Source organism: Myotis brandtii, unplaced genomic scaffold (assembly GCF_000412655.1).
Source record: "Myotis brandtii unplaced genomic scaffold, ASM41265v1 scaffold157, whole genome shotgun sequence".
In the NCBI taxonomy this organism is placed as follows: Eukaryota; Metazoa; Chordata; class Mammalia; order Chiroptera; family Vespertilionidae; genus Myotis; species Myotis brandtii.
The window spans coordinates 3,599,636-3,611,396 of NW_005355708.1; the positions used below are offsets into that span (position 1 = coordinate 3,599,636).

General features: G+C 46.6%; 1 protein-coding gene and 1 long non-coding RNA gene across 2 annotated transcripts; both read right to left on the bottom strand.

The window, feature by feature from the left end:
* Window positions 1-5,557: 5,557 nt before the first annotated feature.
* Window positions 5,558-9,241, bottom strand: LOC106725344. The gene is made up of 2 exons (XR_001361214.1): window positions 8,954-9,241; window positions 5,558-5,824 (listed from the first exon to the last, which is right to left on the bottom strand). It is a non-coding gene; the product is annotated as an uncharacterized LOC106725344 (long non-coding RNA).
* A 1,251-nt stretch (window positions 9,242-10,492) lies between these two features.
* On the bottom strand, window positions 10,493-11,583 carry EIF1 (eukaryotic translation initiation factor 1; the record flags this gene model as incomplete). The annotated part of the gene is made up of 3 exons (XM_014536209.1): window positions 10,493-10,567; window positions 11,148-11,249; window positions 11,371-11,583. Coding segments are annotated over 3 exons (360 nt in total), but the record flags the coding sequence as incomplete, so codon positions are not given.
* Between the last annotated feature and the right edge of the window lie 178 nt (window positions 11,584-11,761).

The following is an 11,761-nucleotide window of genomic DNA, read 5'->3' on the forward strand; positions in this document are numbered from 1 at the left end:
TCCAAGGGCACCGTACCCAGGAAGGGGAGAGCATTTCCTGGGGAGGGAGGCTCTCCAAGGGCACCTCTGCCCACCTGGCCACAGGTGGCCTCGGGAAACATCAGTGTGACTGATGATCGCCTGCCGGCTTCCTGATTGGTTATCGATGGAGGAAAAGTTGGAGGCTGATAATGATACAGTCGCCCTGGTCCAGGCAACAGGGCCTTGGAGGATGTGAAGGTGCTGGGACAAATAGTGACACCTGGGAGGTGTTCATGTCAACACAGGCATCCGTGGTCCCTCCCAGGGCAAGGGCTGGGGCTCGGAAAGTAGGAGAATGATGTGTGGCCTTCCCTCCTGTCCGGGACCAAGAGGACAGCCAGCTGCTGCTCTCAGCTGAGCTGGGGAGGCCGCCCACCAAGCTCAGAGGCCGGGGACAGGCCTGGCTGCCCGGGAGAGAGAGCAGGGGGTGCCCCCAATTTAGCCTCTGCCTTCCTTCTCTGGCTTCCCCTTGCACGTTCTCCCCTGATGCCCACCTGTGCCTTTAAAACGGTGGCTCTCAATCCCCGCTTCACATTGAGATCACCTGGGGAGCTCAAAGCCCCACCCTCACGCCCAGGCCGCTCAGGCCGCACAGCACCCAGTCCTCCCAGATCAGAAGCTGAGGGCGAGGCCTGGATGCCTGGCTGGAGTCTGCGGGACAGGGGTTGGCAATCCTGGGCTGGAACCCCAGCTCGGCAGCACCTCCTAACTCTCCGATCAAAGGCAAGTCGCAGACCTGAGGAGGATCCAGGTACTCTCGGCCCGGCCCGTGGTGAGGGTTGGCCTCTCACACGTTAAGTTCTAAGTACGGCTCTGCTATCATTCTGGGCATTTTGTCTCCACAGCCTCACCCGCCTCAGGCTGCCGCATTATGCTGACTAACAGGACAACCTCCCCCTTTCCTTGGTTACTGTCTTCTCCACTCTTCCCCGCAATAGTCCCTGGCAGCCCCCTCCCGTGCAGGTTAAGGCCCCCTCCTCCATGTAGGCCTCACACTAGCTCCTCAGGTCTCCCCACCTTCTGCCTCCCACAGCACTGGGTCACCCTGGCTTCCACCCTGGGAACCGTCTTGCCTCCCATATCTTTTTTTTTTTTTTTGCCCCAATCAGGAATTGAACCTTGACCTCCTGGTCCATAGGTCAAAGTTTAACCACTGAGCCACACCGGTGGGGGTGGGTCCTGGGGGGTTCCCATATCTTAACAGTAACACCTCCCACTGTTGAATGAGTGCTCACAGGCATATGGCCGCACTGAACACTCAAACTCAATCCCAGAACACTGTGCAGGCTCTCAAACCCAGTGAAGGCCCTCTTAGGATTTGTGCGTTTCACTGTAAGTAAATTTTATTTTAAAAAGAAAGAAAGAACTGTAACAAACAGGGTGAAGTCTCCTGCGCATTTATTTTGAAATGTATGAAAAATAAGATGGCTGAACAGATAGGAGATCGAGATAATAAAATTATAAATTATAGAATCCAGGTGGTGGCATCTGAGTGCCCACATTACAATTCAACTTTTCTGTGTGTTTTGAGCATTTTCATAATGAAGTATTGGGAAGTGTTTTGTTGAGCCATGTCAGACAGTGGGAAAATATGGGGAAATAATGCTAAAAGCACCTGCTGGTGTGAGAGAGGCGAGGGAGTGAGGGTCAGCCAGCTGAAGGTGCTCGCCGCAGGCCCCACAGGTGGGATGAGGGAGCCGAGCTGGGAACCTGGTCAGTCTTCTTGGACTCCAAGTCCTGCTGCCTCTCCTCACCCATAGCCTCCTGGCCCGCCCTCTCTCCAGAAGCGCAATCGACCTTCCCTGTGACCTCCGGTTCCTCCACCTGCCTGGGTCTCCCGCTGCCCCACCTGGCCTCACTCTCCTCCCTCCCAGCCTGTTCCCACAGTTTGTCATTTCAGTGACGTGGGATGCACCCAGATGGCCGCATTGTGCTAACAGGACAACCCCCTTCAGGCTGCTCCCCAGTTCCTGACAGAGGACACCCCCCCCTTCCTGTACCCCTCCCCGTGCAAATAGGAAAGTACCTGAAAGTGGCCAGTTGATTCCATTGCAGATTAATATTCTGCAGCTGGGTTGTTGCCTGGCAACCTGGTATATCATCGCTCCCTTCACTTCCAAGGTTATCTGACTCAGTCCCCTTCTCCTGGCCAAGACGGCAGTTGTATGAGCCCCTTCTGTCCTTTTCTCCTTTCCTCCATCACTGGAGGGTGCAGTCCCTCCCCCAGGGCCCTTCATCCCAAACCCTCCTGCTTGCTCAGAGACCTGTGCCTTCACTTTTTCATTCGTTCATTCATTCATCTATTTATTTTTTTAAAAAATTTTAGCCAGTTTAACTCAGTGGATAGAGGGTCAGCCTGTGGACTGAAAGGTCCTGGGTTCAATTCCGGTCAAGGGCAAGTACCTTGGTTGCAGGACCCTACTCCCCCCGCCCGGGCCCTGGTCAGGACGTGTGCAAGAAGCAACCAACCGATGTGTTTCTCTCACATCGATGTTTCTCTCTCTCTTTCCCTCTCTCTTCCACTCTCTAAGCATCAATGGAAAAATATCCTTGGGTGAGGCCTGGCTGGTGTGGCTCAGAAGTTGAGTGTCCACCTATGAACCAGGAGGTCACGGTTCAATTCCCGGTCAGGGCACATACCCAGGTTGTGGGCTCCATCCCCAGGAGGCAGGCAATCAATGATTCTCTCTCATCATCGATGTTTCTCTCTTTCCCTCTCCTTCCTCTGAGATCAATAAAAAAATATTTTTAAAAACAATATCCTTGGTTGAGGATTAAAAATATTTTTTTTTCTTTAAATGCTTTTTTGTGCCAGGCACGGTGCTGACCCTGGGGACACAATGGTGATCAAGCAGGTCTTTGTTCCTTGTCTCTTGGAGGGGAAGCAGTGTCCTGAATGTTGTGGTGGGGGAAGTGAGCAGAGAGGCCTCTCCTTACCCCTTACTTGAACTTCTCCTCCCTGCAAGCCTGCTGACATCTACAACACGTTTTCACCTCCCTCTTCCCCTAGTAATGGCGATTGACATTTAGGGAGCACTTGTCTTATAATCCTCATCACAGTCCCACAAGAAGGGTAATCCGATGGCCCCTAGTTTATAGCCAAAGAAACTGAGACACCAAGGTTGGTGATTGTTGGTAGAAGTGATCCACCGTGGGCCTTGAGCATTCCTGTACGCCAAGAATGCAGGCCATGACCTGTCTCTACCTGCACCGTGTCTCAGGGCTGTGTTTGAAGTGAGTAACCTCAAGGCATGAGGTAATGTCTCCCTATGGGTCAAAGAGCAAGCTTGCTGCTGCTGACTGGAAAAACAATAGATTAAAAAACAAACAGCTCAGCCAGCGTGACTCAGTGGTTGAGCATCGACTTATGAACCAGGAGGTCACTGGTTCAATTCCTGGTCAGGGCACGTGCCCGGGTTGTGGGCTTGATCCCCAGTGCGGGGCATGCAGGAGGCAGCCGACTGATGATTTCTCTCTCATCATTGATGATTCTCTCTCTCTCTTCCTCTCCTTTCCTCTCTGAAATCAATAAAAATATATTTTAAAAAATTAAAAACAAACAAAAACCAATAGATTTCCCAAGCTCAGTGGTCCTCAGCTGAGATACCACCACGGTGGGTCCATATTATGTCATCACCAAGGAGCTTGTGGGGTAAGAGGAATTGATGCAAATCATGCTGTTAGCTGGGGTGTGAGTAACAAAGTGAGTTGTCCCTGACCCTGGAGTCTTGTATCTTCTGCCAGCACTGCAGAATCACTAGTAGGATAACTTGCTCTAAGTAGGTAAAATCAAATCCCAAACTCAACACGGTGATTTGCCCAGGACACGGCTCATCAGATGCACGACTGAGACTTGAACCTGGGCAGTTTGATTCCAATAAGCATTTAAAAAAAAATCTTCTTGCTGCTTTCCTGTTCCCTCTATGGTGTATCTTTCTCTTCCCTTCACTCTGTCGCTACTGAGCCAGAGAATGGGGTAGGCTGGAATGACAAGCGGCGGGGGCAAGGGGAAATGGAGTGGGGGAGATATTGATGGCTGCTTTTGCCGTGACGTCACTGGCTACTGTGAAAGGCTATTTGAGGGAAGGGAAAAGGCACCGTGTGTTTCTTCAGGCTTTACTGAAGTTCTCCAGTATTTATAAACCCATCTGATTCCAAACTATCCCCGGCAGAGGATGGAGGGCGACCTTCTGGACAAAGCTGCAGTGGCGGGGTCAGAGGCAGATGCACAAATTTCGTGCATCGGGCCTCTAGTATATATATATATTCTTCTTTCATTTAGCAGAATGTTTTCAAGATTCATTCATGTTGCAGCATGTATCCGTATTTTATTCCTTTTTTTTCCTGAATAATATTCCATTGTATGGATACACCACAGTTTTTAAATTCATTCATCGGTTGATGTTAGGTTGGGTTGTATCTGCCTTTTGGCTATTGTGAACAATGCTGCTATGAACATTGTGTACAAGTTTTTGTGTGAATGTATGTTCTTAACTCACTTGAGGATATACTTAGGAGTGGAATTGCTGAATCACATGGTAATACTATGTTTAATTTTTTGAGGAACTTTTGGACTATTTTCCTCAGCAGCTGCACCATTTTTACATTTCTACCAGCAATGTCTGAAGGGTCCCATTTCTCCACATCCTCCACCCGAAATTGTTGTGGTCCTTTCTTTTACTAGAGTCGTCCCAGCGGTATCTCTCCGTGCTTTTGATTTGCCTTTCCCTGATGGCTAGTGATGTTGAATGTCTTTTCATGCACTTAATGGCCATTTGAATATCTTCTTTGGAAAAATGTCTATTCAAATCCTCTGCCCATTTTCAATTAGGTTGTCTAATAAAGAATGGTAAGAGTTCTTTATATATTCTAAATTTGAATCCCTTATCAGACACATGACTTGCAAATATTTTTTTCCTATTTGGTGGGTTGTCTTTTTACTTTTTTTTTTTAAAAAAAGGGATTTTTATTGATTTCAGAGAGGAAGGGAGGAGAGATAGAAACATCAATGATGAGAGAGAATCATTGATTCTCTGCCTCCTGCATGCCCACCACTGGGGACCAAGCCCGCAACCCAGGCATGTGCCCTGACCAGGAATCAAACCATGACCTCCTGGTTCATAGGGTGATGCTCAACCACTGAGCCACACAGACTGGGCATCTTTTTACTTTCTTGATAGTACCCTTTGAAGCACAAGTTTTTAGAATTTGATAAGGTCTAATTCATCTATTTTTTTTCTTTGTCACTTGCAGTTTTATTGTCATATCTAAGAACTCTTTGCCTAACCTAACGTTATGAAGATGAACTCATATTTTCTTCTAAGAGTTCTATTTTTTTTAGCTCTTATGTTTAGGACTGTGATCCATTTTGAGTTAATTTTTGTATATGGTAGTAAGTATGGGTCCAACTTCATTCTTTGGCATGTGGACATCCAATTGTCCCAACATTATTGATTTCTGTATTCAACTGTTTTTGTGCATTTCAATGCAGATCTAACACTGTCATAAAAATTCACTTATAAAAAATGAAAAGTCATAATAATACTGTTGTGTGTGTTGTTTTTTTAACCAGCTCGCAGAACACAATTTGAAGTCTGCTGCTTTTATGGTTCACACTGGTGCTTCTCAAACTTGGTAAAATGAAGATTGGTTCAGCAGGTGTGTGGAGGCGGTTGATATTCTGCACATCTAACAAGCTCCCAGGTGATGCTGAGCGGCGGTCTTTAGTTCTGTCTCCACGGTGGACCACGGAACCAGGTAAGTCACATCTCTCTGCCCCTGACGTTGTCCGTGTGCTCGTTTCCTGTTGTTTCACAGAAATAGAGTGAGAATCAATGACTTGCCACACACACCGAATACTGACATGTTTGTGCTCCACGTTAACATATCTTGTGTTCCCTCTGTTTCCTGTTTTTAACCAATCGTCCATTCTGGGTATAAATGAACCGTAAAGGACTATGATTAAAGATGATTTAACCTGTGCAACGCTCAGACTGCTGTGGCTGGGCTGCGGCTGGCGATAGTGGTCAGGGGGCGAGTGACTCACACCCCGCTTCTGAGCACCGTGGAGCGAGGCTGTTGTGTGTGCGCCTTCCACCCGACACACAGTTGGTTTTAGAGATATTTACCAATATTTTAAAATAGTTATTAATGTTACAAGTTGACATGGAAATACGCACTGTTGCTGCATGTTGTGATAGACCTGGAAAACCTGTTAACCCCTGGGGCCTGTGTAAGCCTCAAGAGGAAACCAGGGACCACTGATTCTTAACTGTTTGGGGTAGTGGCTCTTTTAAGAATCTGATCAAAGCCATGGACAGTCTCACCAGTCTCGGGTTAGTTTCTCAAATGCTGGTAACCAAGTTCTGACCCTCTACCACCCCGTTTCAAACCATCTTCAATACAATACTTGATTCCTTTCCCTGAAGTTTAGTTCTAATTATGCTTCTTCCCTGCTCGTTTCCTCAATAGCTCCCCAAGGGTGTTTGTGGCCCTCCCGTAGGAATTGGCTGTTAGTTAAAAAGGCCAGTTCCTGGGCCCCACATCAGAGCTTCTGGACCAGATATTCTGGCCCTTAAGGCAGGGCCATTTGTTAGAGTTTGTAGGCCGGGGATTCTATCATGAGGCTCTGTCCCACCTCATACCAAACGAATAACAGGCACCCACAGGCCAAACAGACATAGTTTTTGTAACATTTTTGAAAAGATGTTTATCAATTTTACAAACCTATCTTGCCCTGGCTGGTGGCTCAGTTGCTTGGAGCAATGTCCTGTGTGCCAGAGGGTTGCGGGTTCAATTCCTGGTCAGGGTGTATACCTGGGTTGGGAGTTCAATCTCCGGTTTCTCTCTCACATGGATGTTTCTCTCCCCCTTCCTCTCTCTCTAAAATCAATAAAAACATAACCTCGGGCGAGGATTCGAAAATATGTTCTTCCTCTAGAACTTTATGTTGACATGGAGTTATGTAAGAATACAATGTTCTTTCTCTAGAACTTTATGTTGACATGGAGTTATGTAAGAATCGTTTGCACTTCTTGCCAATGTTACCTTTTGTCGTGTTAAACAATCATTCCTTCTGATTTTGCAGTTGTTGGGTCAGATTTGAGAGATGACACCGTTCTTTTCAGCTCAGACATCTCTGTAGGCCTTGGAAAACAGGTGGGCCCTGCGCACTGTTCCCAGATACAGGAGAGCCTAGCTGTTCTGAGTGGGTCCACAATCTCAGTGTTTAAGCTCCCCAGGAACAGTGCCTTTTATGAACATTTTGCCCATTGAGCATGATGTTGGCTGTAGCTTTGTCATATATGGCCTTTATCATGTGGACATATATTTTATAAATATTTGAGTTACAATTAAAGAGTGTAAGAAATTTATGAAAACAATCAACTCAAAAGAGAAAAAGAGTGTAAGAAATTATTGAAACCTTAGGCTATGTGCTAATTTTGAAAGAATTATCTCCTGGGGGGGAAAAAATTAGTCAAGGAGCTCTTAATTTCAAAGCCCTCTGACCCTGACACCAAGGATGGCAAATGAGGAAGGGGGTTAATGCTAGAGCTACTTGGTAGAATATTCAGTTCCCAAATATACTGTTTCTTTTTTTTGTTAATCCTCACCCAAGGATATTTTTCCATTGATTTTTAGAGAGTGGAAGGGAGGTGGAGAGACAGAGAGAAAAAAACATCAATTGGTTGTTTCCTGCACGTCTCAATCAGGGCCAGGAATCGAGCCTGCAACCGCAATTGAACTCGGGACCCTTCTGTCCATGGGCTGACTCTCTATCCACTGAACCAAACTGGCTTGGGTATCAAATATACTTCCTTTTACCTATTTACTTAAAGAGTTGACAGCAATTTGAAGAGGCTTTAAGTAGTTGTAAATTCTTGTGTAGTTCTAGCTGACCAATTTTAATTGTCTTAAACCCACTCTTTTAAGAAACACCATTTTAAGAAATGTTTGTCTCTGTTGCAGTGGGTGGGCGAAGGAGGGCTGCTGCTGCCTGGGGTGGGGCAGGGAGGCTGGGGAGAGGGGAGGACGTGGGGGAAGGGGTGGATCTCGGCTTGTGACTCAGCCTACGAGGATCACACCAACTTCCCACCCCTCATTTTCCTCCACTCCCTTCTCTCCACCTACTTGCTGATATAGTCACTTCTCTGAATCTGTTTTAACCTGGGGCTGAGTCCCAACGGTTAAATCAGAGTTGATGTGTACTTAAGTGCTTGGCACAGGCCTGACACATAGTGAGGCAGTGTATGCAGGGCCTTTGTTCCAGCCCTCATACCCACTTTGTTACGGTCCTCATACCCACTGGGCGCTTTCACTGCTGGGCCTCCTTGCCTAGAATGCCCCGCTTCAGATGTCCCCCTGGGCGAGGACCGGAGTGGGGACTTCCCAATCCTCAGAGATTCTATGCTCTTTGGCTAAGCCAAGTAGTGGCACTGGCCCCTTTCTGCCTGATAGCAAGGCTACACTGGTCTTACATCCCATCAGGGTGTCTGCTGGTTCACCTTTGCTTACCCCGTGACCCCCAGGTACACTGCACGAACCAAGACACAATGTCTGTACATTGAGCTATTTAAATTGTGAAGGTACAGGTCATGATGGGAAGATTTACCTGGGTTCTAGATAAGACTCACTTATTAACCTTGTCATTTCCACATCAGTTCTCTCAACCATCAAATGGAGACATTGCTTTATTACTTCAAGCCCGAGATTCACCCATGTCACATCAGTTGAATTAGGGCATTTACAAACCTCCTGTTGTTTGTTCACATAATTGTTTTGATTGGCTGCAGACAACTTAATACTGGTGTTGCTAGCTTATCTCAGAATACCTTTGGGGAAAACGGCAGGTCCTTAAAAGGCACAAGTTAACAGCCTCATTCAGGACCTGCACAGCCACCTATGGCAGGATTCCCTCACTATTTCATCCCACCTTCTGTGCTCCTCCGTGGGTTTGGCCCTCAGTGTTGCTTCTAGAAGTCTCTCTAGGAAAAGTTAAGTCTTTTGTTGTAGTTAAATCTTGATTTAAAAATATCACCCAAATGTTTTGAACAATGCCACCAGTTGGAGCTAAGTGGTGAGTTGTCACAACAGATTGATTTTGTAAGATCTTGTGTTCTAAGCCTTTACCACTGAGATTAGAATCCTCTTCTATTTTCAGGGCATTTGTCATTGGCTCAGCCTTTCATTAGACAACCTCCACATTCTAGTTTGACCTTGATCTACAAAATGGGGGCTGGTGACAAACAGGAAATGTTGATTCCTTATAACCTTTCTTAGCAGTTGGAAGCCTGTGTTTCAGTATCTGATTAAGACTGGTTTATGATCCACATGTGGGATTGTATTTTGTTTAACAGAACGGACCCTGGAGTACACGATACTTTACTATTCACTGCCCTTTGTCAGGGATAGCCCCCTGATATTAATTTGTTTACAAACACATCTGTCACTGTATTTTTTAATTCTACAAACCTAATTTTTTAAGCACACTTTTGCATGCCTTTTCTAGGGGTTTGGAGATTAGGTGAACCCCACACTATGTCTGTCCTTTTGCGAAACTGATAGGAGCAAAAGCTCACTAACCGTTTTCTTGGCCTATTTGCTCAGGCCCCAGTTGAGAAGCTCCGGGTCAGACGGACTCCCTGCCCACTTCTGTGGTTCTTTCACACACACGATATTGACTATACATAAAATAGAATCTGCAAGTCAGGTGTTTCTGAAAACAAGTTTTATTTAAATAAGGGTTTAAATACATAACATAACATTAAAACTGAAGGAGGGAAAAAAGAACACCCCAAAAATCATTTTTGTTTTTTTACTTCACATGGCATTGGGCAGCTGTTGCTAGGAAGTTGCAAGCTCTATAGCTAGCTACATGACTGACACTTCAGTTTGAAATTTGTTCCCTTGTCAAAAGTTTAACTCTGATAAGAAGGTTGGCCTCAAATTACGGTGTTTGGACAACAATTAGCTAGGATCTGTCTGGTCAAAAAGACCTTGGTGGCAAGCCACAAGTCCTTACACCTCACTGGAGGGAAGGTGGCAGGCTGCTTGCTCTAAGCTCCATCACTTGCAGGTGTAGATCTGTGATTACGGAAGGCTCCCTCAAGTGGTACACATGCCGCTGCTGCCTTACCCCTCTCCTCTCAGCTTCACGGAAGGCTGTTCAGGCGGTGACATTCTCTGAGGGCAGGGAACTCTGGTGAGGAGCTTTGGCCAGACATGGGCTTGGCTGAAACATCACGGTATTGCTCCGTTTCAGGCTGGACACTGCCAGGCACCTACTGCTTGACCTCTGTTTAAATGAGGAACTTCAAGACTAGACAGCATGGCTCTTTTCAGTTTATTGCATGAAGGAGTTACACCAGTCTAAGTTAAAAGCAGACCCCAAACGGTTACATTATACAAGCTGTGAGGTTTTTAAACTTGTGACAAGGGACAGAAGGGAAATTCTACTCATTGCAAAGAAATCCTCACTTAAGCTTCTGTGAGCCAAAAGCACTTAAAACCCATGAACCTTCAGCTGGTCGTCCTTAGCCAGTCCAATCTGCAAAAAAAAAATAAAAGGGCAGAGTTTTAAAGAGTAAATTGAGAGAGTTCAAGTCTCCAATTCTGGAGCAAAATAGTCCTATCTTCCTGCTTCTACACTGGGCAAGGGAAGTCCAAGAGCCAAGATGCATACCCCAACCACTGGGAGCACAGTGGTTCTCAACTCAGGGTACTTAGCTAAATACCAACAATGTAACAGATTTTAGCACTTAGGAGGAACAGCCAACCAGACATCCTGCTTAGTTTAGTACCTGTCTGCACACAATTTAAATTTGCAACCTTTAAAGGTAGAACCATAAAAAAGGGGGACATATATAATACTTTCAACAATAAAGGTTTTTTTTTAGTCAATAAAGTATTTTTTTTAAAAAGGGAAAGTAGAGCCATAAAAAAGTAAACTAAGGCAGACGAGTTCCTCCTGTTTTCGGAAATACATGTCTATGTACTTCGAAACTCAACCACTTCGTCCAGCCTTACAAAATGAAAGGGCTCATTTTCCCAGCAGACATTAACAGATGAGGCAGGATCTGCGATGAGCCAGGGCAGAGGCACCAATGCAGCAAAGTGACCCAACTCACCTCGACAAGGAACTGGCATATGTTCTTGCGCTGGTCACCCTGCAGCTGAATTACTTCTCCATATTCTGGATGCTCAATTACAGTACCATTGCAGGCAAATTTCTGCAAGGGAAGCAAGGCAGATCAGGCCGGGCCATCACCATCATCCCTTTCCGGGGGAGAGAAACAGCACAGCGCCCCTATGTGAGCAGGCTCACGGCCCACCCCTCCCATGAAGACCTACCTTCTTGAAGGCCTTCACTAGTTTCTTTTTATCGTAATCATCAGCGATCCCTTGGACAGTAGTAAGGGTCTTCCTGCCGTTTCTCTGTTGGATTCTTATATGGATATAATCCTCAGTGCCAGCGGGAAGCAGGTCATCACCCTTACTTGCATCAGCAAAGGGGTCTGGGAAGAAAGGCTGAAGTTTAGAGCCCTGGTGGCTCAGGGGCCACCGTCACCTTCCCCACTGGGTCTTCGGTGAGCGCAGAAAACGAATCCTGAAATCGCCCCAAGAACTGGGTCAGATCAGATGATGTCCCGTGTGGGCTCTCCCCGGAACAGGCGGGTCGGGGACGGGCGGCTTCCTGCCCAAGCCCCGCCAAAAGCCTGGGCCTCCGGGCCCGCCCTCGGAA